The sequence below is a fragment of the Cornus florida genome, unplaced genomic scaffold (assembly GCF_030987335.1).
Source record: "Cornus florida cultivar Cherokee Brave unplaced genomic scaffold, ASM3098733v1 CherokeeBrave_3.0.0_Hap2_Chr06, whole genome shotgun sequence".
NCBI classification, from domain to species: Eukaryota; Viridiplantae; Streptophyta; class Magnoliopsida; order Cornales; family Cornaceae; genus Cornus; species Cornus florida.
Genome location: NW_026775576.1, coordinates 71095711 through 71123572, shown reverse-complemented (window position 1 = coordinate 71123572; position 27862 = coordinate 71095711). Strand labels below are relative to the sequence as shown.

At 34.9% G+C, this 27862-nt stretch overlaps 5 protein-coding genes across 7 annotated transcripts; 2 read left to right on the top strand and 3 right to left on the bottom strand.

Moving 5' to 3' along the window:
* Positions 1 to 5617: 5617 nt before the first annotated feature.
* On the top strand, positions 5618 to 7849 carry LOC132311957 (small ribosomal subunit protein uS12). Its single transcript, XM_059810136.1, has 4 exons — positions 5618 to 5759; positions 6842 to 6997; positions 7102 to 7228; positions 7532 to 7849. The coding sequence occupies exons 1-4, from the start codon at positions 5755 to 5757 to the stop codon at positions 7670 to 7672; spliced, it is 429 nt and encodes a 142-aa protein (XP_059666119.1). The 5' UTR covers positions 5618 to 5754; the 3' UTR covers positions 7673 to 7849.
* A 638-nt stretch (positions 7850 to 8487) lies between these two features.
* Positions 8488 to 11214, bottom strand: LOC132311955 (uncharacterized). Its single transcript, XM_059810134.1, has 5 exons — positions 11096 to 11214; positions 10933 to 11010; positions 10653 to 10767; positions 9924 to 10546; positions 8488 to 9806 (listed from the first exon to the last, which is right to left on the bottom strand). Exons 1-5 carry the CDS (start codon positions 11096 to 11098, stop codon positions 8889 to 8891), a joined length of 1737 nt encoding a protein of 578 aa, XP_059666117.1. The 5' UTR covers positions 11099 to 11214; the 3' UTR covers positions 8488 to 8888.
* A 35-nt stretch (positions 11215 to 11249) lies between these two features.
* On the bottom strand, positions 11250 to 12941 carry LOC132311956 (uncharacterized). Its single transcript, XM_059810135.1, has 3 exons — positions 12489 to 12941; positions 12279 to 12395; positions 11250 to 11618 (listed from the first exon to the last, which is right to left on the bottom strand). The coding sequence occupies exons 1-3, from the start codon at positions 12637 to 12639 to the stop codon at positions 11257 to 11259; spliced, it is 630 nt and encodes a 209-aa protein (XP_059666118.1). The 5' UTR covers positions 12640 to 12941; the 3' UTR covers positions 11250 to 11256.
* A 1251-nt stretch (positions 12942 to 14192) lies between these two features.
* LOC132311954 (uncharacterized) lies at positions 14193 to 19810 on the bottom strand. 2 transcript variants are annotated; one of them, XM_059810133.1, is made up of 3 exons: positions 19586 to 19810; positions 18518 to 18860; positions 14193 to 14491 (listed from the first exon to the last, which is right to left on the bottom strand). In XM_059810133.1, exons 1-3 carry the CDS (start codon positions 19753 to 19755, stop codon positions 14447 to 14449), a joined length of 558 nt encoding a protein of 185 aa, XP_059666116.1. In that variant the 5' UTR covers positions 19756 to 19810; the 3' UTR covers positions 14193 to 14446. The 2 variants fall into 2 exon arrangements, with proteins under 2 accessions (XP_059666116.1, XP_059666115.1); XM_059810132.1 differs by lacking the exon at positions 14193 to 14491 and adding an exon at positions 15207 to 15536 and having other exon boundaries at positions 19586 to 19809.
* Positions 19811 to 19989: 179 nt separating this feature from the next.
* LOC132311953 (pentatricopeptide repeat-containing protein At2g16880) lies at positions 19990 to 24635 on the top strand. 2 transcript variants are annotated; one of them, XM_059810129.1, is made up of 2 exons: positions 19990 to 22540; positions 23099 to 24635. In XM_059810129.1, exon 1 carries the CDS (start codon positions 20094 to 20096, stop codon positions 22434 to 22436), a length of 2343 nt encoding a protein of 780 aa, XP_059666112.1. In that variant the 5' UTR covers positions 19990 to 20093; the 3' UTR covers positions 22437 to 22540; positions 23099 to 24635. The 2 variants fall into 2 exon arrangements, with proteins under 2 accessions (XP_059666112.1, XP_059666113.1); XM_059810130.1 differs by having other exon boundaries at positions 23093 to 24635.
* Positions 24636 to 27862: the final 3227 nt, after the last annotated feature.

Sequence of the window (27862 nt, the reverse complement as noted above, 5' to 3'; positions counted from 1 at the left end):
TTAAAATAATATTTGGATAGTTTATTTTGATGGTTGGATAGGATGAATTATATATATATATATATAAGTATGCCATGATATGAGTTTGAGTCTCATGATCAATGGTTAGGGTGCGTATATTGTCAGGGATGTGTAGCTAGATATAGTGTAGTTTTGTGCCCTGGTAGTTCTAGATAGTCATGCCCACTATATATACGTTTTGCATGTTGCCTACTATTCAGGTTGAGACAATTCTATAGTCTAGTGAGGTTCTTTTAGTGCATATACATCTATATATGGACTATTTAGTTATTGTTAAATTAACTAGGATGTGTACATGTATCGGGCCTTCGTTTGGGATGTAGTAGATTAGAACTTGTTTGTGGGGCTTGACTTACTATTATTTTTCAGGTGTTCATCAGTTCCAGTCTCAGAGATTGTTCGTGCTGAGCAGAGACAGTCATTCACTTTTCCGACTTTATGTAAAACTTTTCTTCATGTTTTAATTATTGGATTTATTTCAGTTCAGTTATTTCAGTTAGGGGTCCACAGTATGGATTCCCGAGTTGTAATTTAAATAATTATTGGTATCAGAGGATTGGAGGATTTTATTATGGGATTTTTAATTACTTTTTATTTGAGGATTATTAAGTGAGGATTTATTTATTTAGTTTTCTTTTCAGCTTATTTATTTATTCTTAATTCATTTTGTATTTAAATGCTTGCTTAAATATTAATTATTTGATATTCCTTGTATTATGTGCTCGGACTTGATCACCCGTGGTTTTAGAGTCGAGGAGTATCACAACCGGCACTAATGAAGAAGAAAATGAAATTAGAATATATATATATATATATATATATAGAAAATTTAATACCCCTAATTTCAAAAGGGATAAAAATGGAATTTAAATTTTATTTGTGTGCATTTTAAATTGATTTTGTATCTACATGCTTATGTGTCCAATTGTTTGTTTATTTTAATTCATTGTGTTATTTTTTTTAATTGTTTGTTTATTTTAATTAAGGGTTTAATTCTTTATTTGTTTGTTTATTTTAATTAATTGTTTTATTTATTTTATGTGTTTTAAGTGATTCGTTGCTTGCTTATTTGATTTAATTAATGGGTATTATTAAATTAATTATTTATTAAGTATTTAATTTTTGAACAGGGTAATTATGTAATTTCCATTAACTAGGGTTTTAGATACGTTTTAGTTAGGGTTTTTGGAGCCGTCTCAGAAGCATCTGATATGTAACTAAACTGGGTTACTTTGTGGGCCGACGAAGTTAGGGCTCTGTGGATTAGGGTTTTAATTTTTGCAATTATAAATACCTCAGTATATGTTAAACCTAGGGTTACATATTGTCGTAACTTTTACACGGAAAAGTCTACCAAATAGAGAGAGTTACAGAGGGAGTTTTGGTGAGAACAGAGCAGTTTGTGAGAATTTCGACTGGGGTTCCAAGGTTTAACCAAGGAGAAGGAAGGAGCAGAGGTTCTAGGAGGTTAGACAAGTTTCAGTGGATGTCGGAAAAACTGAGACCAACGGCAACAAGGGTTTGTTTGCAAACCTATTCAGGCAAGTTCTATCTTCCTCTTTCCCTTTGAACCGTGTTCTGTGCACCTAGATATGCTCTAGGGTTTTAAGGAAATTAATAACTAAATCATTCATGTATGTTATACATCAAATTAATCATATGTATGCTTTGAATTATTTCTGTGATGATTTCTGCAATATCTGTTACAGTGCATGCAAGTTGGTTCAGTTTTATGTCCTTTGAGCATGAGGGTTCTGGTCGTAGTTTTGTCTCTGTTTTTATTGCAACTACTGTAAACTACGTATGGAAAGACTACGGGAGTTATGTAAATCTCATAGGAGGGTTGCTATTAATATTTTAGATCTCTGTTGCTTTTAGCTTCGTTGTAATCTATGCATGAGGTTTCAGTTTTGCACAAGTTTACTTCTGTTAATTGATTTAGATTGCTATAATCAAACCTTGGGGATGCTATCAGGAGGGTATTAGATCCTTTAGATCAGTTTAAGAAACAAGCAGAGGGGTAGGAATTGATCGGAGAAGGAGCAGATTGACGGAAACGGAGCAGAGACTGAACTGGAGGCTCTCAAGAGGGAGAGAGCCGGCTCTAGGAAGTTAAGAGCCGGCTCCCCTTCAGCAAGAGCCGGCTCCTGGGGGATTGGAGCCGGCTCCAATAGGGGAAGAGCCGGCTCCTCCATTCCAAGAGCCGGCTCAAATTTGTTGTTACGTCCAGAAAGTGGTTTTAGGGCTCTGTTTGGTGTTTTGAGCACTGTTTGGGCTTTTGAGTGATTCTAATGAACTGTAGGGACTTAACAGAGGATCTAAGTAGTTAATTTTAAGTGTTATTAAACTTAATGTTGCATGGTTTAAGTCTTTAAGACAAAGGAGGAAGCAGTGTAAAAATATACAACGGTGCATGTTACTAACAGAGAAAGGAACTGAATGGCTTGATTAAATTTTAGAAATTTAATGAGACTTCACGGAGGGATTAAATAGTTAATTTTTGGGTGTTATTAAGACCCTAAATTAATTTAAGGTTAATTCTAAATTAACGGATCAAACTGTATAACACTTATGTACAATTGTATACGGTTGGTGGATGGATGAAGTTTTAAATGCTTAAGTTTATTTTTAGGCATTCGAGTGGGATGTAATATATTTATAAAATGGTCTTAAATATATTATGGGGTCATTGATGTGTTAGATGTAATCTATGCAGGCTCTGGAAGTTAGTTGTTGATTTATTAATTCATCCCCTACAAATATATGGTTAATTTGGTTGGATTTAAATTGCGGAAACATTTAAAAATCTTCTGTAATTAATTGGATATTGGTTTTGGATTTTAAATTGCTGTACTATCATTCGTAGTCTGTAATTTACATGGTTTTGGTTTTAAGTTGTTGAAATACTAAATACTATTCTACAACGATGTGGATGGTTGGTTTTGAACTATAAATTACATGCCTATTATTTATGCCTTGTAATTTACCTGAAATTATGTATTGGAGCATAATTGCTGAATTCTTATACTTAATTTGGTCAATTATTTGGAATCATATATTGGATTATAATTGTTGAATTCTTATATTAAATTTGACCAATTATTTGGAATTATGTATTGGATTTTAATTGCTGAATTCTCACATTAAAATTCTGTCAATTATCTGGGTTTGGTTTTGCATTGTAAATTACTTGCTTATCCTCTGAATGTTGTAATTTACATGGATATGGAGGATGGTATGCACCGGTATGGGACGGTGGCATACTAGGTATGGTTTAGCTCAAAATTCTAATTCCTACCTTATGGATTTTAATTGGTGAACAGTATGACTGGTTCTATCAATTATATGGACTTTGTGGATTGTATGCACCGGTATAGGACGGTGGCATACTAGAGACAGACTGATTTAAATACTCAGTCCTGCCTATTTTGGAATAAGGGAACGGGTTGTTAAATAAATCCTCCTTATATATTTATAAGTCGGTACGGTTGAATACGCCGAATGACTTATTGGATTTCTTGTGAATGGTTAGGAACGGAGTTTAGATATATATGTTTATGGTACCACGAGTTGAGCTTGAGTCTCAAACTTGTTGGTTAGGGTGCGTATATGCAGTGGACGTGTAGCTGGTTATAGTAGGTTGGGTGTACCCTGTTAGGTCTAGGTACTCATGCCCACCTTTGGGTGCGTATTCGCATGTTGCCTTCTATTCAGGTTGAGACCCCTACTGTAGTTCAGTGAATGTCCCATAGTGTGGATATATATATGTATGGACTAGATAGATATTGTGAGGTATCTATGGTGTATCTGCGTATCGGGTCACTGTATGGATTGCAGTTAGATTAGAACTTGCTAGTGGGCCTGACCCACCCTTTTATTATTTTTTTCAGGTGTTCGTCAGTTCTGGGCTGTAGAGCTTGATCGTGCTGAGCAGATACAGTTATTCACTCTACTGATGGCGTAGGATTTTATTTCATGTTAAGACTTGGGTTTTGTTCCAGTCTTTTGAGTACCATTGGATATTTTTAGGGGTCCACTAGATGGATTCCCGAGTTGTATAAATTGGAGAACGATTTCCATTCGTGGTGGATCAGTTGTATCAAAATAGTTTTAATTATCAATGAAATTATTTATTCTGAGGTTTTCAATTATTGGATTATCATTTTAGATTCTTTTCAGCAAAATTTTATTCATTCTTGTTTTCTATATTGTATTCTGTGTTCATTAAATTGCTAATTGTTTTGATATCCTCGGGTAATCGGGCGTGGGCCTGGCCAACCCGCATCCGGAAATCCGGGGGTATCACAGAAAAGGTGGAGAAAACTGGTGGTATCCTCCCAACCTTCAAGTCTAAATAGATCTTAGGCTGGTCACTTACCCGCTTTAAGCACTCATTAGGTGATACCAGTGAGAATGAAGGTCACCCATCTCCAATTTAAAATTATCACCCATCTCCAATTTAAAATTATTATATATATATATATATATATAAAGAATTATTATAAATTTATATAATGAAGGTCAAAGGGTATTTAAGTCATTTCAACACCTTTTTTTTTTTTTTTATTTAAATTAACATATAGTTAGAAGGGTAGTAATATCATTTTACATACAAAAAAGTATCTGACACACCTGAAAAGTAACTTTTGGGATGTAAGCGAAAAACGGAACAAACGTTTATAATGTGAGTGATAATTATTTTCGAAAAATGTTTCAATGTGATATTTGGCCAAATCTGAAGGGGGGTCAATGAAATTAACTCTTAATTTAATATTAAATAGTAAGGTCAAATTTGACATTTAACAACCTCCTTAACGAGTCGACCACAAGTTTGGGATCACTTGATAAATTTTGCTAGTTTTGGAGATTTTTTTTAATTCGACTGAAAATTTATGCACGATTTTGAAAATAGAAGGTGATTTTATGACTTTAACTCTTCAAAATATAGATTTTCGTGCAGGCAAAACAGATGTGGCACACAACCATTTCTTCCTATAAAAATATTTGAGATTAATTATGTTAACTCATTTTTGTTATTATGTCTTTTTTATTTTTTTAACAGCTATTATATCCAAACAAAACAATCACCAAATAATTGAAAGTCTTTATCCATATCTATACCATTTATGAAAAAAAAAAAATAAGGCTTATCATTTTTATTTCTTCAACCAAATATATATATATATATATATATATATATATATATATATTTGGGTGTAATCATAACTATGAATTTTATTTTTTAATTTTATTTTTGTATTTTTATTTAACAAAAATATGTGTATTCAACCAAATATATATATTTTTATTTAACATAATATTTTAAACTAAATTAGCATAATTTAACAAATTGCATATAAACATAATTTCTACTTAAAAAAACCATAATTGTGCCATTACAAAAATTGCTATTTAAAATATCCTCACAGGCAAGCTCCACCGACTAAATATCCGACTAAATAGCTCGAATTTGATCTTTTTTTCAAACAGACGAATCCGAACCGGATCGTTTTCTAAGCATCCGAAGCCTGGGGACATTTTCGTCATATTATGCAAGTGTACATGCTTACAGAAGAAATACTGTACATAGAGACTGTAGTGTATATATCTCTCTATATATATATCTCCACGAAAACAAATTTAGGGTTAGGGTTTCATAGAGCGGCTTCTCTCTCTCGCTTACTCGAGCTAGCATCGTCTGTCACAGGCCAGGAACATCTACTTTCAGCAACCATGGGGTAAGAACCCTTGCTCTTCTGTTTATATATTCACGTGTGCGCACACATACATGTTAGATAGTTTCTGAGATCTCAACGTTTGTTTGAATGCTCGGTTTAGACATTTCGATTTGAGTATGCAATTATGTAATTAATCATTTCCTATGAAAAGATATGAATTTGGATATCTGAGTGTTTCGTTATTGTAGTTCCCAATGTAAATGGATGTATAAATTCAATGATTTGACGTTGTTAAGCTGTTTTTGGGGTTCCTATAGAACTGAGTAGCTGAAATACAAGGCATTTATTCCCCCAGTTCTGGATCAAAATTTTCTTTTAGGTTCTGTTTGCTTCGAAGGAAAATTGCTCCTGGATAAATATTTTGATACTTATTTAATTCAAATTCATGTGAAAACTTGACCATTTTATCTGGAGGTGTAATTTTTCAGAGCAACTGTATGTTTTTATGTGAGAATTTGAGCTCAATAAACGGCAGTTAGCTGACTCAGAACTGGAGTGATATATACTACGTATATATATTTATATATTATCAATGAACGGCAGTTGTATTATTCTTGTTGTGTGAATTGTGTTCCATGAGAAACCAGTGTTATATAATTTAGATGGAAAATGAGAGGGAGAATGACTCAACAACGAGAAGTGATTGTTGGATTCGTAAATGCTGATGATAATTGTTTGATTGGAGACCCTTTAATGGGTAAGGTTCTAGAAAATAACCGTAGCATCTGAAGGGGTATATGCATGTCTCTCCCTCTAATGTTGTTGGATTCTGGTGGGAGCTGCAGTAGGAGTTGTTGGGACAGTAAATAGTGAATTGTATAAAGACTTGAGCAAGTTCCAAAGTTTAAATCACTGATTGGATTACCCTTGTTTGTGTTTTGAGTTACACTTACAATTAAACGAGAGAGTTAAGTGGTTTAATCACGTATTTGCGAGTCACAATGAAATCAAGTTAAGTGACTTATTAATGTACGTTTGAATATTGTTTCTTTATGGGTTTGTATTTTTGTCATGGATTATTAATCAATGCTAGATTGGTGAATGGTACATGATGCAAGATAGTGTGTGTGTTATTATTGCAGAAAGACACGTGGAATGGGAGCTGGGCGTAAGCTGAAGTCCCACCGTAGAAGGCAAAGGTGGGCTGACAAGGCTTATAAAAAGTCCCATCTTGGAAATGAATGGAAGAAGCCATTTGCTGGGTCTTCGCATGCAAAAGGCATTGTCCTAGAAAAGATGTAAGTGTAACGGTCAAGTATCTTTAGTTAGTTGGCCATAATTATGATAATGTTAAAGTCACTTATCAATTAGGAACTTAACAGCACTTAACTGATTTATGCAGTGGTATTGAGGCTAAGCAGCCGAACTCTGCCATCAGAAAATGTGCTCGTGTGCAGCTGATTAAGAATGGGAAGAAGATCGCTGCATTTGTACCCAATGATGGTTGCTTAAACTATATTGAGGAGAATGTAAGTCTTCGAGAAGACTAGTGTAAATCATCTTTAATGGCTTAATAAAGTACTTTTCCATATAGGTAGTCCTTGAAATTGAATGAATTCCCTTTCCATTTATCCATATCTTGTGTACCAACAAATTTATTATTCCCTTGTGGCATGCTGCATGCAGTTTTATTTTTAAACAGAGGATAACTTCATTTGAAAATTGAATTTCAGGGTTGATTCAAGTGAAGTTTGTTTGAGGCTTTATTTTTCTAAAATCACGTAGTATTTTCTCTCTTTGCATAACTTTATTTGAGAACTTGATGTTTGCAGGATGAAGTGCTGATTGCAGGGTTTGGACGGAAGGGGCATGCTGTCGGAGATATTCCTGGGGTCAGATTCAAGGTTGTTAAGGTATCCGGAGTGTCCCTTCTTGCTCTCTTCAAAGAGAAAAAGGAGAAGCCCAGGTCTTAGGTTTTGTTGGGAAAGCTTATCTTTACCTCTTGATTTGCTATGCCATATTGATTTCTTTTTCCTTGACTATTATGTCATCTTGATGGAGATGTTGCACTTCTACATAGTGCTTTTGGTAGACAATTACAAAGAGTGATTTTGGCACACAAATATCATTTCATTTCGGTTGCTTTAAAATCCACGATCATCATATTTGATTTATTATGTTGTTGTGGACGGTTTTGTTACTTATAAGCTACCAGGTCTCATTGAAGTGTCCAAAGTGAAGTCGCTCACAACTCTTGGTAATGGAAAAGTGATATACTTCATTCAATGGCATGTTTAGACTACAAAAAGGACTCCAGGACAGGTCTTCATTTTTTTTTGGGTTTTGTTGTCTTTAATGAAGTAAACCTTAACAAAACCCTTGGATTTGAACCTCATTTGTATGCAAATCAAAATAATGATAATATCCTATTCAAGAGCGTTAAAAGATTTATGAAATTTTATTGGGTTTAAATTGAAATATGAGGTTTGGGTCCGAATCTCCTGCAGGAATGATTAGGAAGTTGCAAAACAAAAAATAGTGGTATTTGCTAACAATAACATAATGGAGTCGGTCAATCTTAAATTTAAGTATAGCATCAATATATTGAATTGATTTTTCATAATTGGGGTTGACTACTTTTTTCATTTTGAATTTTGTACCAAAATAATAATAATAATAATAAAAAAAAAATAAAAAAAGAGTTTACCAGAGTTCTAATCAAAATACAAATCCACCATCTCAGTATTGGGGTTGACGACCTTTTTCATTTTGAATTTTGTACCCAAAAAAAAAAAAAAAAAAAAAAAAAATAGAGTTTACCTGAGTTCTAATCAAAATACAAATCCAGCATCTGAGTGGACTTTTGCACAACTAACCAATCTCACAAATTCACAATCAGAATGAAAATATATGAAACATAGAACAACTACAACTCAAAACACATGGAAAAGTCATCAATTCGGACTACAAAAGTTTAAAAGCCTTCTGATGTTTATGCCATTTTCATTGCATTTCCAAATAAATCATGAAACTACTGATTTTTATTTCAAGAAATGACCTCTTTTGTTTAATATTCCATTCGAATCGACAAGAGTATGTGCAATCTGAAAGTTTTCTCATATCCAATCTCCAATGCGTGTCCATATTCATTACTCCAATCTCCAAAGTCCTGTATTGAGCTCGAAAGGCTCAGCTATTCTCCTTCTGAGTGCTATCTGAAGAGGGTAAAGCTGACGCCTTCTCCGCCGCCTTTTCTGTCGTTGATTCTGTTAAACCACCAAACACCCCACCTCCATTGCAAACAGAATTCTTCTCTGCCAATGGAGTCCTTGTGCGAGGTAAAAACTCAACACTTGTGGGAAGATAGAGCGTGCTTCTATTTTCAAGGGAATTGTCATAACAATGGGAGTAAGAGCAACCCCTTTTCCGTTTGTGCTCGGTCACCAAGTCCTTGCTGAGATCAATGACTTCTAAGTATTTTCTTAAACCATCAACTTGATCTTCAAAATCAGATAAATTTTCTGTTTCGGTTTTTTGAAGTAAATGCAGATCATTCTCAGGATGGTTCTGGCTGCTTTCTTCACTGTGGACACCAGTTTCACCTTTGTTGGTACTGATCTTATTGCCTCTTAAGCGGATGTGCCATTTGCTCTCTATGATTGTTTTATTCTTCAAAATCCCTCCATTTCCTTTCCTTTCTTCTCTCAAACTAGAGTGTGGGCTAAATTTTCTTGCATCCAGTCCTCCTGCAGTCACTTTTCTAGTTTTCAAGCATTTCTCACTGTCCACTGCAGGAGATGTATCGATTTGAGCTTTTAGGGAGGTGTCTAAGCAATTTCTTTTGGTCCTTGATGTGCCGGACACTTTAGAAGCATTATCTAGCTCTTGAAATCGTGCTGCATTCCTAGGCTTCATGCCCGAGGAAAGATGTAGCACTCCAGTTTGCTGAGAACCGGGCTTCATATGCAGAGTCTCGAGTAAAGTTCTTGCTGGTTGAAGCATATCATCCGTTTTGTTCTTTGTATCCCTATCAATACAAGGCAAAGCACTTCGTACTTCAAAATCAAGCTGAGAACTTCCTCTTACTGTTGGCACCATGTGTTTCTCCTGACAACCAGAAAAATTTCATGCACTTGAAAAATACTCTCTTCAAAAGGAAAATGGGATGGAATATGACACTTCTAATGGTATATACTCATCAACAAAAAACGAAATAAAATTGACCTCATCAAAGAATCCAATCTTCGGTGATGGCAATCGAAGCCCTGAAGGTTTGAAATCCCTTGTTGATTTTGCTGCAACAGTATCGGTTCCCCTTGAAGCGTTTTGGACACAAACAATGGATTGACTTCCTTCACGAAGAGAGGATTGATCACGAGGGTGATTCTGCAACTGTAGTGGCCCTCTACTAGTAGTATTAAGAATAGACTTTGAATTGCTAGATCTTTGATTGGCAGTGGAAGCCGATGATGATGATTCTGAGGAGCAACCATCGATAGAGCTAGCAAGAGAAGTGCAAGAGGAAATGGATTTATAATGCGTTGAGAGAGGACTAGGATTTTCCGACCTGATTTTGCTTCTTGCGGAGTATCTTGAAGGAGTATTAGAGGTTGAAACAGATACATCCATTTTAGTTTTTCTGGAATATGTTTTTCTTCTCAAAGAGTTCGAGGAAGATTTAGAGGATGAAGCACCACCAGGCGTGCCAGGTGAAGAACAAGAAATTGTTAAATTGTTGGCGCCAGTGAAAGAAACTGAAGAAGATGGTTTAGGGGATGGTGTAGAGCTAATGGCATGACTACAAGAGTCCTCAAAACCAGATTTCTTGAACACCATTGAGCTTTGACCTGTAACATTCGCATCCATTTAATGCAAAATTCTATTTAGAAACAGAAGAAAGAATCTTCAGTTTTTGTGAAAAAACCAATCTATATCCACAGAAAATTTTCTTACCAGATCCAAACTTTGCAGTTATGTTTTCCATTTTGGCTTTGTATGCATCCAACATAGCACTTTTGGTTCGTCGTGTTGAGGGGGAGTTCGTACTGGATTCTCCACTTCTAGCTGTCTGCTTCATGATCAATGATGAATTCAAGTGAGTTAATTCGTAATCTGGAGTTCTGTTTCCATTTTAGCAAATGCCAAACTTGTCATCTATAAAGCATTGTGTGGTACAAAATACAAATACAGTATAAAAGAAGCAAACATCATACTCTACTCAATTGACACGTACCTTGAGAATTCGTCGACCAAGAGAAGCCTCCTTAGTTTTCTCCGATCCTGGCAATCTTGAAGCTGGCATGGAATTCACCTAAAATTTGAAAAGAGAACTTCATTTCTTCTGGAATTATTCAAATAGTTTTACAACGAAAAAGCTACAATCCATTAACACATACCATTCCAGAGCCAACCTTCAATTTCTTTAATGCTGAAGAAAAAGAAGCCACCACATTATTGAGCAAAAATTTTATGAACCTCTAAAAATATGACAGTAAGCCTAAAAAGCCAGTTTTAGACTCACGGCACATATATACACGATCATTCAATGAAATCTTTGCTATCTCCTGATTAAATAATCATGGCAGGACTGAACTGCATTCATACAAGAAAGCCCAAAATGAATGTACGAAGTTACGAATCGAGCAGGTTCTGATACTGCAGCATACTTACAGTGGATATTCTGTATGCCTGTATTAGCAACAATGGATGTTTTACTGGATCTCTGGATGTTGGACACTCTTATATCTTCAAAAATGTCGAGCTCAGTGCTTTCCAGACAGAAACCATCACAGTCGAATGTAGAATCGGAGTCAGCAGGACGCCTCACTCGCACATCTTCTCGAATCCCAGGTAAAATATGGGTGGTAGCTTTGTCAAATCCTTTGTTAATGATGTGCAACTCTTCAGGATCCAGAACACCTAAGTAGTAGAAAGTGTTTATTACTTAGAATTTACAACTTACTGCAAATTTATGAAATGAGGCAATATTGTATTTGATTCATAGTCATCATCCTCGTATTAATCACTATATGAATGGAGTCGGACACCCGCGAATTCTCATTTTTTATTCTTTTCTATTACTTGTCATCTCACCTATTATGTTTAATTTTTTTTAAAAATAATTTCTAACAGCTTCATCCTATGATAATTTTGGTTGCTTCTCTTGCCTCAATGTTATATGGGATTACCAATGTGCATTAGCCCTCCTGATGATGTTACGATCTCTCCTCTCTTTGAGGTTTAGGCTTTTGTTTGTTTGGATTTAAAATCTTTTTCAGATTTTTTTATTTTTATTTTTTATTTTCTTGTTTAATTTTCAGCAAGTTATTTTACACGCCAGATGGACTCCACCTCAACCTAAACCTTTGCCGAGCACTGAAAAAGTAAAAATATTAATAAAAAAAGAAAACCTGAAAAAGAAAAATCTTTTTCGAAAAAAATATACTACATTTGGAGCCTAATTAGTGTTAATATTGCGGGGGTTTGTTCGTTTGCTTGAACTTTCTATATATATATATATATATATGATTGATGATACTAACTAAACATTGTGGGTTTTCTATGGACACAAAAGCATACCTGCACAAGTGAAGAAGGCACTATCCCAAGCTAAACTTTTGCGAAAGTTAATTGCTCTTCCTGGCTCCATTGATTCAGAAGATACAAGAAGCTTCTGTTCTCTTTGCCCAATTACATCTGCTCCATTTTAATTTTTTTGCCCAATTACACAAATATAGACATATATACACACAATAATTATAGAGGGAGAAGAAGGAAGATTAAGAGCACCTGAAAGTCGAAAGTCCTCCGGAGTATCATCACGGAAGGGAGACGCTACAAGAAAATCGTCCTCTGACAAAATATCTATCAGTGGAAGCTTTTCTGCTTCAACATTCTTCTTACTACCACCTTCGTCCATTGCAATAAGTTGATCATACATCAAAATTGAAGCCAATTTGGATATATATATACACACACACACACACAAACACACACATATATCATATATGTATGTATGTATATATAGAAGCAAATAGAAGGTATAGCAGACGGTGTAGAAATCAGAGTGAAAATTTGAATTTGAGAAGACGAAACTTAATTGATCAATTAATTGTGAATAATAAATGGAGATTTTGAAACCACGAGGTTATGTACATATATATATATTCTTGTGGCCTATTGTAGTTATAAAATACCTTGGTGAAAAAATATGTTTACGGGTACATGTATAATTTTCTCTTTTGGTTTAAAAACATTAAAAAAATCCAGTACAAAATACAAAAATGGAAAAATATATGTTTGTTATATATATATATATATATATATATATATATATATATATAATTTCACCAATAAAAATTTGACCACATATAAACTATTTTTTATTATTATAACTTATATATTTTTTCTTTAATAATATAAAATTTTAAAAATAATAAGAAAGTATGAAATGTTGTAGAGAGATGAAAATTTTAAGATTTTGAAAAGTTTGTTCAAATTAGTAAATTAAAGAAGATTGTAGAGGATTTGTAAATATGTAAATATTTAAATGAATTTTAACCATCCTACCTGTCCATCAGAATAGGATGCAGGTATAAATAATAAAGGTGAAGAATTGCAGATTGAAAATTTGAATTTGAGAAGGCTTAATTCATTAATTAATTATGAATAATAAATGGAGATTTTTTAACAACAATACATTTAACCTGTGTACTTAGTTTATAAATTGCAACGTGAATGGCGTAGACATCATTTGAGCAACCAAATTGAGTTATTTATACGTTTTACAATTTTTATAAAAATAAAAATAAAACACTCGTATATAATTATAAAATGGAAAATGACAATGAGAGTTGTTGGGTTTTTTTTATTTGTTGATTATTATAAATTATATTTTCTGCTTAAATCATAAAAGTAGAGTTAAAAAAAGAAAAGAAATCAAGCTCACAAAATTAATTGTTTAGAGCATCCGGTGTGGAATAAGCATACTATCTACCTACTTTTAAAATAATAGAGTGCCAAGTAAGCATATTTTAAAAAAGTAGATAGATATGCATTTTAGATTATGTTATACCGTTTGGAACTCATATTTTCATTGTCTACTTTATTATTATATAATTAATTTAAAAGTGATGTGAGAGAAAAAGACAAAAACATGAACAACCCATGATTAAACAATGGTGTCAAAATGGATTATAGTCTATAACATTCTCCTACAGTGGACAATACAACAGAGAACAACTGATGGGATCCATAATTTTGTTACTTCACTTTTTACTCACACCGACTCTCCTTTGCTCAACTTTATACAAATATTCTCTACTTTTGATTGCACCCAAGATGCTCTACGGATGTTCTTTTAACACCTCAGCTCATAATCAATCAACTTAGGCTCATGTATACATTCGAAAGTTACACATCAACTCAACTTGAGTTATTTCCGAATCATTCAACACAACTCATAAGCTAAAGATATACATATATATATATATATATTATCTTTAATATATTTTACTACCTTGTTTGTCATAATGTTCGGCACAAATGTCAATATCTACCACAAATTCTCATCTTGAGATGCAACTGGTCAAGGAAATACAAATGGAATAGATATTGGGTGCTCACGGCTCGAATGAACCCAATGTACGATTATTAGACCGAGTCACATTTAGGAGACGAGGATGAAGAAAGATAACGGGTGCTCAAAATCCCAGCAATTTCAGAAGGAAGAGATGCCCAAGTGGTTTTCACATATATTCTTCTTTGTCAAGGACAGATTTTCTCACTGCATTCTACAAAGAAATTCCGTGATAAAACAAGAAGCACTAATTTTGGTAAAGCAAGGGTCCATCAGTAGTTCATCTTATTACAATAGAGAGTTTTTTTTTTTTTATTTTACACTATTTTGGCAAAATATCACAAGAATCTCAAGGTAAGTTCTCATCAGGTGGAGGAAGTATTATGTGTAAATCATAATGCAAGAAAGTAGCAATTTAGTTCTCTCGCTGTCTCTTCTGTACATTCATAATTATTCTCCTAATCACAATCATTAGAATATCAATCATCCTAACTCGAGGGAATCGATCCTCACCTCAAAGGGATTGATCCCCTCTTCATTGTTTTGACGGGAACCTATCCTCTTTTAACTTTCATGGATAGAGATCCTTGCAAGTTATAATCCCCATGTTTTCTCTACTTTTAAAATCGTTGTCGAACTCCATAAAACATTTTTCAATGTCCAAACTGCCAAAATCATCCATTAGGTTCAGTTACTGCATATGGTCACCTACGTTCAGGAGGGCAATCACTAGCTATTTAACCAAGCTAAATCCTACTCGATCCTGCTGCGTCACTGTTCTCTTATGACTCATACTTAGCACGGTTTTGTCAACAGTTCTCTTATGAAATTTGCCCGCACTCTTCCTAACAAAACACCCATATTCAAGCCAGAAAAGAAAAGAAAAAATAAGAAGAAGAAGAAATCCAAAACCGTAAAGACCATACAAATAACACAGAGAAAAGGAGCATAAATAAACAGCAGAATAGGATGAGTATGCAGTAATTGACCCCCAACATGCTTTAACTTTAACTATATAGGCTGATAGCATCAGCTTAGGAGCAAAATGCTATTTTCAATCTATAGTACCAGCTTATGAGCAAAACACTATTTTCAATCCTAAATCAATCATGTAACGTATTTAGCTTTCATTCTATAGTACAAAGTAGCATCTGAAATGACTTCAAATGTGAAACACTGAAGGAAAAAATTAACTACTCATCCAACAGAAAGACCACCCCATTTTTCTTCTTGAAGTTATGCGTTGTGTGATCCACCACCTACACAAAGAAGCAAATCATATCACAAGCCTACATGGTATAAGCTCCCCTTCCCAAATGGGGAGGTTGAGTGTTCGAGCCTTGGTGGAGGCATAATACATATATAGTGTGTGTGTGTTTGCTTGAACTTTCATTAAAAAAAACACATATTTGTTATGTATGAAAACACTCTTTAGAGGTGCTTTTAGAAAACAGTTGATGGACAGATCACATATGTATGGTTTTAGGATGTAAATTCCACTGTAGGTCATGTTAGATTAGCCAACATATTAGCCAATTATAATGCTTAGGACTGGTCTTGTCACTCTCAGGTGTTGCAAAGGGATGAACTGAGTCCAGATCCAACTTTTGCCAATACTTAAGGCCTCATTTACTTTGCATGTTCGAAGTAGTTTTGTTACTTCTGAAAACATTATTTAGTTTTCTTGTTCAAAGAGGAAGTAAATTACTTTCAAATCCGAATCAGAGAGCAACTAACAATTTGTAAATGGGAATACTTTGCATCTGACTACTCAACTATAGTAATTTATTATTCAGCCAGATGCTTCATTAGTAGAACCATCTGTTTCCTTCATGTTAATCCACAAATATTTTGAATCAAATATATCTCAAAAGTCTCCCAACAGCACAAATCAAGCAATTAAACTCAAATTCTCACTCTGAAGCATCAGAGTAAAGCTAGCTAGCTTGTACCTGTTCTTTTTCTCCTACAATGTTCTTTCATTTTCCCATAGCAATTGAAATTCATTTTTCGAGAAGCTTGTTACAGCACCAATTCAGAAGATGAAGGGGACTCCTTCAAAATGGTTTGGTCTTAGTAAATGACTCGATGCACATGAAATGACGAATCATTTGATTGCGCTAAAGGTGGAACAAGGAAAACATAAAGGCCAAAAGGAAATGCGTGGCAGTGAGACAATACCATGAACTATAATCTAACAGGACGTGGCCCTACAACCAAAATGGATTTCATGTTCACTGTACCCCACTCCAAGAGGTTAAAATTCAAGGCCTAGTTGACTTGAGTTATATTTCTTATCTATTCTCCTGTGATTTTGGTGATGCATGAGCGCGGTCACATGTGGCAATAGCTTCTGAAACAATCAATAAAACTGGCTTAACCAGATTTGTTGTAGAATTCATATCAAGCAGATCTGGCTATTTGTTCAAATACGTATAGCTAACAAAATTACACTACATGACACGGGACCAACCCCATAAGTGGATAAACAATGCTCTTAAGGTGCTCTGCTGAGTAGCTACTGGTGTTTCATCCTTTCTAGATTGTATTTTGGTTCTTCTCAGTTAGACATTATAGCAACTGACTCCCAAAATTATTCCACTCCACTAACCACACCTATTATTAGTAGTTTAAGCCATAATTTTCTCAGGACAATGGTCAGTGAGAGAGCCAAGATTTTCTCAATGATCAGAAACAGGTCATAAGAATTTGTCAACAGCAATTGGGAGATCAGGTTCAAAACGAAACTCTCATTCCCACTAAAATCTGCAGAGGAAACAATGCTTAGTGATTATTCTATCTTCAAGGAAGGGAAAAGGGAGGGGGAACAGCTAAGGACTCCAGGTCAACCTTCTCTACAGGGAAATTTGCAATGAAGAATCAATCCAGCAAGAAAGATTAATCCATTGAATTTTTAAAGAGGGAGGCGTATGTAAAATTTATTCACGTTTTAATGAAGATTAGATTTATGTATACTAAAAGGAGCTAAAACAGAATACAAATATACACCTACACTTGCTTTGTCCACACAATTTCATTTAATATTCCCAGCCTACATTGAATGTTTCTAATGAAACAAGAATTTTTACTTGATCAATATGTAGCAAAAATTTTGAGTCCAATATTGTCTCATTCACGAATTATACTAATTTGTCACACGTATACCACTGTTACCGTGGTTTAACTAATATATAAATTCCCTCTAGGTGATTATGGCCTAGATACTTATCCAATGCGTGAATAGAATAATCCAAGGCAGAGATATGTAATGAGCTGAATAAAATTATAGCATGCTGGCTGTAATTATATAATTTTACATGTTTACAAGTGTGTACATGCAAGTAAGAATTGCAAGATATGGTCAATAATCAATCAACCTACAGGAAACTGTAGCCACATGAAGCTTTAACCACAAACAGCTCCAGTGAGCTCAATAAAGACTCGTCCAAACAGTCGGGATTAGAAACATGAATCTTGTTTTGTCATTCATTCAATATAAAAGTGGATTAATATTTTTCATATAGAATTAATATACAAGTAATTCTTATTAAGTTCAGACATTCTAATGAGAAAATCTTATTTCAAGTCAGTATCACACAGCTCAACACAAAAAATGCAGTAGCAGCTAACTTTTCTCCTTGAATGAAATCCAATTATAATGCATTAATACTCAAAATACTGCCTAATTGGAAAGTTGTGGCACTCACAACCACCTCATGTAGCTCAAATCTAAAGCACAGTGATTTTAATATATATATATATATATACACACCCCTAAAGATCCAAATAAATTGACAAATATGCACCTAATTGGGTGGGGTAACAAGATTTGACATCACAAATTCAGCTTCCTCAAGGTCATAACTGATGGAGGTCCTTTATCATCGCCTGGTGCAATGATAAAAGCTCGTATTGGCAACTGCTAACATGTGGATTCTAGTTTAAGGGTTGCCACTTTGTAAGTAATACCAAAGACCCAATTTACCCCTCCCATTTTGCATTGGCAGACAAGCACCATAAAACCTTTCTTTTTTCTGTTATCATGACTGTATATGAAGGACATCAACCATCCTTTCAATTGAATTTCATCTAAATCCTCCAGAAAGGTAGTGTGGATTAGTTATTCAAATATGGGACACCATGAACTAAATTAAGTGTCAGAAGTGAGTGATTTTAGGATTAATGCAAATACACAAAGGCATATAACATCTAAAATTAGTGGAGAGTGAGAAGTGCTCACATTGGTATTGCTCAATTCCAGATTGTAGAAGTCCATCTCATCCGCCTTAAACAACGGCCCAGCATGCCATGTACCTCGATTCAGCTTCAAAAACTTGGGACCCACAATTTTGAAAACACGCACATCACCTACAGCAGGCGGCACATAAAAATGACCACAGTTTGACTGAACAACATCCACATCCCTGTTGCCCTTAATTTCATTCGGGTCTAGTATGGATTGCTTTGCAACTCCAAGATACCAAACATGGCCACCAATTGAACCTAAACACTGGGTCACACTTGCATGATGTGTTATTGTAGAGAACTTGAGCGGCCGATCTTCAAGATGCATAATGTAGAACCTAAAAAAATTGCATATATTCAATACCGAGAACTCCTTATTCAACTTTCTCTTTCTTTTTTTATCGATAGGAACTCCTTACTAAACCTTAGTAAGAAAAATGATTTGATTGCATTAGCTATAAGTAAGTAACAGCATGATGGACACGAATCCATGTTAAGGATCAATAGAGCACAGGCCTAGGGTTGTGACTTGTGTGCATATGATCATGGTTATTTATTATTTCATTTTGCCGGTGTTCTTGTCAATACAATGCTAACAAAGAGAACCTGTCTTTAAATGTCTAGTGCAATCAATCACCACTGGAAAACGTCCGCATATATTTTTCATTCTACTTTCACATATATGATAAAACATCATTAATATGTGCAAATTTGGCTGAATGTGGAACTGAATGTGGTGTTTGATGAAATGGAGGACAAAATTCAGCTGGAAGGCCACAAAATTTGAAGAACTAAAAAAAATCAAGAAAAAATTCAAAAATTTTGAACTAATAAATTCAACAAGAAATTTCAATAATTATGATAACTTTAGTAATACCGAACTGTTGACTAGCAAAAGCTCTATGGTCCAATAAGTAAACTCAGCAATCTAACCAATATAACTATTTGTATTGAAAAACTTCTAATACTGACTCAAATCTGATCAAAATAAGCATGTGCAAGTTTGTGGAAGACGTATGTGTGTATACGAAACAAAAATCCCTAGGAGAGAGAGAGAGAGGACCTTGGGATTCCTTTACTGAGGTCTAATTGGGCATCTCGAGGTCCGAACTCGTCGCCGTCCGGCGATGCCTCAATCACTTGACCAAACTCCTCGAAGGTCTCCGGAGTTGCTTCGATGGGTTTGAGCTCCACCACCGCAAGCGGTGGCGTTGTACCGCCGGAGAATTCCATCTCTTGAGAGGGAATATGAACAAATTTACTATTTAATGGACATATATCTATATATATATATGTATATACATATATATCGAACATATTCCCGCAAATTTCAGGTTGGAGTTGGAGAATTTTTAGCCGTTCGTTAACAGTGATGGATAAGAAAGTCAACGGTTGTGATTCCATCAGACTCAGTGTCCCATAAAAACGACGGCGTCTCGAGAATTTTTATTATACCAAAATAAAAAAGAAAAGAAAAAGAAAAAGAAAAAGTTCTCATTTCTCTCTCTAGTTTCTCTCAGTAGCTTCTCTTCTCCTCTCTTCACTCCATGTCAAAACCCTAGAACCAGAGAATGAATCCCTCAACACCACTTGGCCCAAAATCTCCATTAACGAACCCTCAAATCGTTCAAAACATCACTACTATTCTCACCTCCAACAAAGCCTCACTCCATGCTCTCACCCGATTCATCCCCCACCTCACCCCACCCATCATCCTCTCCATAATCTCCTCCCAAACACTATTTTCTCGCCCCAACACTCTCCTCTCTTTCTTCAATTGGTCCCAGAACCACATACCCACTTTCTCTCTCCACAATCCCACTCAAACCCTACCTTCTCTGCTCACTCTGCTCGCTTCCCTCTTCAGCCATAATAAATTCACCGACGCCAAGTCGCTTCTTCTCAAGTTCATCGCCACCGATCGCCACCACGACCTCCACCGGTCCCTCCTACACCCCTCGGCGTCGTTCCCTAGGCAATCGAGAGCCCTGCTTGACACTGCGATTGGTGCATATGTTCAATTGGGTCGGCCACACCTTGCGCTGCAGGTTTTCAAGAAAATGAAGCGGCTCCGGCTTCGCCCAAATACTCAGACGTGCAATGTGCTCCTCAATTCGTTGGTAAAGTACCCATCTTCGCATTCGGTTTCATTTTCTAGGGAAATATTTTGTGATGTAATTCAACTTGGGGTTGTCCCAAATGCGAACACATTTAACATATTGATTAAAGGGTATTGTTTAGAAAATAAGTTTGGAGATGCTATGGAATTGTTGAACCGAATGGATGAATACGGTTGTTTGCCTGATAATGTTACTTATAATACGTTATTGGATTTCTTTTGTAAGAAAGGTAGGTTAAATGATGTTCGTGATTTGTTGATGCACATGAAGAATACTGGGTTGTTGCCGAACAAGAACACTTATAATATTTTGGTCTATGGGTATTGTAAAATGGGGTGGTTGAAGGAAGCTGCTAATGTTATTGACTTGATGATGCAGAATAATTTTGTGCCGGATATGTGGACTTACAATACTTTGATTAATGGGATGTGTAGTGAGGGAAAGATTGAAGAGGCTTTTAAGCTTAAAAATGAGATGGAAAATTTGAAATTGTTCGCCGATGTGGTTACTTATAATACATTGATCAATGGGTCCCTTGAGTGGAAAAATGAATCCGAGGCGTTCAAGTTGCTTGACGAAATGAATGAGAAAGGAGTGAAACAGAATGAGGTCACTCACAATATAATGATTAAGTGGTATTGTAAGGAAGGAAAGATGGATGAAGCTGGTGATGCTTTTCGAAAGATGGAAGAAAGTGGGTTTTCCCCAGATTGTGTTACTTACAATACTTTGATAAATGGGTACTGTAAAGCAGGTAAAGTGGGGGAAGCCTTTAATATGATGAATAAAATGGGTGGCAAAGGTTTGAAGATGGATACTGTAACCCTCAATACTTTTCTCCACACTCTTTGCGGGGAGAGAAAGCTTAATGAAGCCTACGAGTTACTTGCCCGTGCAAATAAGCGAGGGTATATTGTTGATGAAGTAACCTATGGAACATTGATGGTGGGGTTTTTCAAGGATGAAAATGGAGACAAAGCTATGAAGCTTTGGGATGAGATGAAGGAAAGGGAGATCATTCCGAGCATTGTCACTTATAACTCCGTTATTGGAGGGCTCTGCAAGTTGGGAAAAACTGAGCAAGCAGTAACTAAGTTGAATGAACTTATGGAAAATGGGTTGGTGCCTGATGAAACCACTTACAACACAATTATTCATGGGTACTGCTGGGAGGGAAATGTTGAGAAAGCATTTCAGTTTCACAATAAAATGGTCGAGAATTCATTTAAGCCTGATGTCTACACATGTAATATTCTTCTTCGTGGCCTTTGTAGAGAGGGGATGCTTGAAAAAGGTATTAAGCTCTTCAACACCTGGATTTCAAAAGGTAAAACCATTGATGCTGTAACCTACAACACATTGATAACAGCCTTATGCAAGGAAGGGAGACTTGAGGATGCTTTGGGTCTTGTTGTAGAAATGCAGGTAAAGAAACTAGGGCCTGATCATTATACATATAATGCTATTCTCCAAGCGCTTACCAATGCTGGGAGGATCAAGGAAGCAGAGGAGTTAATGTCAAAAGTGGGTGAGATGGGAAAATTATCTGAGCAGCCTTTACAAATGGATGAGGAGCAAGATGTGGTTACTAGGGAAACTCCGGATGAATCAGATTCAAGTTATGTAACTTATACAGATCAGATAAAAGAGTTTTGTACTAAAGGGAGATACAAGGATGCTATGCATATGGTTAACGAACTGATCCAGAAGGGTATTCCCATAAGTAAATCCACTTATATCACTTTGATGAATGGACTCATCCAGAGGAGAAAAGGTACATTCAAGGGAGCCTAATTACATTACCTCCTTCTTTGGCTAATTTCCTTGTCAAAGGGAAGTGGGCTGGCATCATTACATGTGTCATGTTTGGCAGTAATTCAGCCAAGCAAGGAATCCAGGTATAGATTTTTCTCTCTACTTAGGGAGGTTCTCTTGTATACATACTTGCATACATACATACATACGAACATATGTGTGTGTGTGTGTGTGTATATATATATATATATTTTTACCATTTAAAGAACATAAAAACCTTCTCGACAGTGTCTTCAATCTTAACCTCCATGTACTTCATGCCAATAACTGAGATCCCGATATACATAAGGCAGATTCATTATTGTACTTAATAGCTGGGAGGCGTTTCTTTGCATATGGGCCTGGAATAGGAAGGCGATTGAATTGTTAGAGAAGCTAGTTTCTTTAAGACTATGAGACATTGATATTTTTCTTATGTTACTAGCTTCTAACATAGGACAAATTGACCTAATGTATAAGTGGAGGCAACTTCTGTAGCACTATAATAGGCAAAAGTTTGGCCAATTAACCTAATGTTTCTTATACCAAATTGAAAGTGCATCTGGAGTACATAAAAATAATCAAATCTGTGCATGATGAACTGTCTTACTTCGTCGATAGTTAATAATAGAAGTTAATTTGACATCTGCTAAAAGTGACAGATCACTGGAAAAGGGGACCTAGCTCAAGATGAAGCAGCTGGATGACTTTGTCTTGTTTACTTCACCCTTACCTTATTTGAAGATGAGATTGGAAAAAAGCAGAGTTCCCATTTTCTTGACTACCTTGATGAGCTGCAAAACATTGGTTACTGGCTATCTGAGAAATGGGTTTATTTCCAAAGTTGAAATTTCATGCTTAGACATTTGGCCAGAGATACTTTTATCCAGTGATCAGAGTGGCATCTCTGGCAGAGTTTTAAGGTGAAAAGTGAGAAGCGACTTCATACAAGGACGTGGGTAGCTATCTTTGGCGCAACTTTAAGAAGTAAAATGAGTGTCTTTCAAAACTGATGTTAAAAACACCTGGAAGATATTTTTAAGAAGAATAGAATGGTGAAGTAGCAGCAGAATGGGTACAAGGGGAAGTTGATCTTGAAGAGACAGAATATGATCAAGATGAACAAGAAGATTGGGAATGACAACAATGGCAAGGATGGCTGATGGTTGGCTCAGTACTCAGTATTGGTCCATGATATTGTCTAGAGTTCTCTATCTGCGCATTATATGGTGTTGATAATTGGTACCTTTGTAATTTCGCATTCATGTGTTGTAATATTATGATTAATTTAATCAAATCATAGATTTAATTTTGCTACAATATAATCCTATTTCGGATCCTAGTTCAGAAATTAACCATTTTTATCTTTATTTTTATATTTTTTCTTTATCATATACGTGTTCTTGACATTACTCATAAGTTGGTAGTCAAACATCGTCCAGTTTTCTTATCTTTATGTTTAAAGAGTCTCCTTTACTTATGCAGAGGCTGAAGTTTGTGCAACTCTACAATATGTGGGTGCATGTTAATATTTCTTGAATATGTTGTGTGATTGCTAGTCCTTGGGTGGTGTTACTCCACTAAGTTCCATTTCACGATTACTCTAAATTTGCAGTTTATCTAGAAAAATCCTGCTCCATTCCAAATTCTATACTTAAATTCTAATTTGATTATGATTGTTTTTATATCTTTGGCTCTTTTAAAACAATATCAGAATTCCTACATAAAATATATTGGGATAGTGTTATTTTCTAGCAATAAATGCAACAATTTATTATCTGTTATTCATTTTTACTGGTATTCTGATCTCTCAACTTAGTAAAACCATTCTAACATAACCTTAAATTTGGATTTGGTGACAGACACAAACCCTGTCTCACCAAGTTTTTCTTGTCATAACCTAAATTCATAGGGTGCTTGTGCAACTGTACATCTCTCACTTAATCCAGAATAAGTAGCTTCCCCTTTGATATTTCATGGCACTCTTTCACATCTTTGCACATCTGGAGAGAGCAAATTATTTTAAATATTGTTTGATTGCTCTAATAAATCTACTTCTTTGCCCTTAACATACTTTTGTAAGTGCAGCCAATTTATTTTATTTAATTTTTTAACTCTTCCAGGCATGGAATTCTCTTATTGTTCTGGTCACTAAATTTCTGTGCTCTGCTATGCAATCACATTTTTTTTTTTTTTTTTTTTTTTTTTTTCTGGTCACCATGCAGGTCCAAGTATCACATTCAGAAACAATGAACTTTCTCGAGGTCATTTATTTACATACCTTGTTTTTCAACAGGTAATTACACCTATTTATTGTTTGGCAGCCACTAGTTTTTGATAAATTTCAGCTGGCTAACCATCTAGCAAAACAATGTGTTGGACAGTGATTTTACAGCTGAAAAGCTTATCATCATCCAAAAGTTGAGGACTTTTTGTTGGAGAAAGTAAGGGAAAACTATTTATTTTTCATACTAATTTATTTCCTTAAAAAGATTGCTGTATTTATTAATTTGGTATGCTGTTACCAGACAATGTCATTCCAGGAGGAGCTGATTAATTTGCAGGACAAACTTCAGATATTGATGCTGTGAAGCCAACGGTTTGAACAACGTTTACTTGATCTAGTAGTGATGATTTTGTTTACTTAATGTGATGGAAGGTTCTTCCAGGTAGGAGTTCCAAACTTTCTTGGTTTGTTCTTGTCAGCGGAATCTCCATTCTTGATAAATGATTACACTGTTATAATACAAATATTTACTCTTGATCAAGTTGAAAGCAACAATGTTTCTGTTACAAGTACCCTGCTTTGCTGTTGTTAATGATTATAAACAGCTAGAAGAAGCATTATAGCTTTCCCTATATATTATCAATATTTTGTTTCATCTTATTGTTAGTATAGAAGAGGCTAATGTTTGAGTGAAACACCTCAGTTTTTAGTGTGCAATTTGAAGCAACTACTGGGACTAGTTGGCAAGCTTTTTCATATAGATGCAACACTTCTATTCCATTTTTATTTTAATTTATTTTATTTATTTATTTTTAATGTGAAATTTAAACATTGAAATTATACTAGTGTATAAAAATTCAACTCCGTGCTGGTCATTGTGCTGTTAAAGGGACTCCTAAAGTAGAAAACTTCATGTATTTATTTATCAAAAAAGTTAGAAAAAGAAAAATAAAAAAAGAAGAAGAGAAGAGGTTGATTCTACTTGCTATAAGGCGAAGTATTCATTTGAGTATTGTCAAGTCACATTTCATGTCAATATTATCTCTCGATGATTAATTAAGTGGGTAATTTACCTGGAAGTGATGCTTGCAAGTACCCTACTGTTTTGAACATTACTCAAAACACTCTATTGTTTGGCAGAAATACTTTGGACTATACCTGGTGCTTTACATAAGTACTTTCCTTTGCATTCCGGATAAAGCAAATTACAGGTTTTTTAGGCCACTTCTAAAAACTCAAGATGCTAGCATGGTTTTCCAAACAATATGAGGGTTTATGTAATGTTTAAAATATTCGAGGTTGTTCATCAGCTAATGCTCCGTTGTAGGGCTAATAATGTACCCTAACCAATAGTAAATCACAGGGAAATGTAATACTGAAACATATTAAAATGTATTGAAACCAAAAAGGAAATTGTTGTCTTCCCTAGGCAATTAAAAGATCAAATAATTAACCATTTTTTATGTTGACTTCTGATTATAATACAAGTGGTGAGAAAAGAGTTCGGGAAGCAACAAGCAAAAGGTTTAGGTCCAGATGATGCTATACATGAGCTTACTTCTTTTTTAAAACTGTCACAGTTGTTGATACCATGTTATGATCTTCTTAATTTGTTATCACCTAGATTGTTGCTGTATGTAACTCATAGCCTGTACAACACATATCTGGAAGACAGATTCTTCATCTTATGTGCTATGCACATTTTCACTCTCAGATGATTTAGTTTTAGCCTATGATCCATTCATGATTCATACAAGTTCAAGCAACAGATTGAATCAAGTAATGCAAGTGAATATATCCTTTACTTTTGTCTTCATCAAGTAAGATATCAGCCCTCGAATCCTGTCCAAAGGGTTAAAGTACAAATAGATGCAAAACCCAAACAGGCTTGTAAGGATTGGTAGTATATCTGTTACTTTAATTTGAACTCGCAAAAAGGTTATAGACCAGATTTAAGAAAAGAAGATTTGTGTCATTTTTTTTTAATGAAGATGGTGATTAGGTCAGCAGAATGTAGCACTATCTCAACTAGGTGAATCTACACGGAGTCAAGACCATTGACACCTGCCTTCTTGTATTAGTTGCTAAAGTCACAACTTTAGAATAAACTTTTTCTTTGAAGAATTTTTTATTAGGGCAATTATCTTTGTCTCCAATATGCTCTACCATTGTAACCTACCTTTTTTCCATGTTATCTTTCCATCTCATCTTCCTCTTTGTTTGTTCTCTTGTGTATGAATGTGTGTTTGTATGTGACATCTCTCTTCACCTTTTATAAGATTGTTGCGACTTTTGAATGATTTGTTCATTGCAATTGGTAAGCTTTATAATGCACTTGTATTATTGATTGTGTTTTATATTGATCAAGAGTCAAGACTGCGGCTATTTCAGTGTCCTTTTTGGGTTTTTGATTCCCATAATGCACTCGTATTATTGATTGTATTATTGATTGTATTTTATAGAAATCTCTAGTATGAAAAGTATTTTTATAAAGGGGTTTTAGGAGGACTTTACTCTATTTTACAAGTTGGGGTAGGAGAAGTGGCCTCCAACCTTTTCCAATAATTGACATGTAGTACAGCGTCAAACATTCACATTTTCTAGCAGAGTGTAGAAAACCATGGACACACACACACACACAATGTCACATGCATCTACCTTGATGCAAACCATAGGTTAATTCACAACTTTTTAGTACAACCTAGTGTTTGTTGCCAAAACTATACCAAGTACTTGCTCAAGTACTTGGAAATCTGATCGTGTGCCTTCATTGACTTTCAATATTGCAAGGAGGAATTCCATGGCACTGATAAAATTAGCCGAAACTTTTTTTTTTTGGAAAATCTGGAAATGCATTCCTCTTTTTTATTTTATATTTTATTTTATTATTTATTTATTTGTGCATAAAGTGACTGGTCTTATATTTTAATTTGCGTCATTGTACTTGTTCATCTGAGTTTATTCTACTGCACTAATCAATATTCCTTGTTGACTCTTTTAACCTTTTTCTTGGTGACTTTGATTGGTATTGTTTATATGGGCATCCTATCTTGAGCTGATAATTCACAGCTTTATCCCACTTAGAATACCATAAAAAACACGCGCACACAAACACAGTATATTTTAGAAATTGGTCAGATCCGGGTACAGCTCCATACAATACGAGGCCTTAGAAAAAAAAAAAAAAATGGCCTTTTAA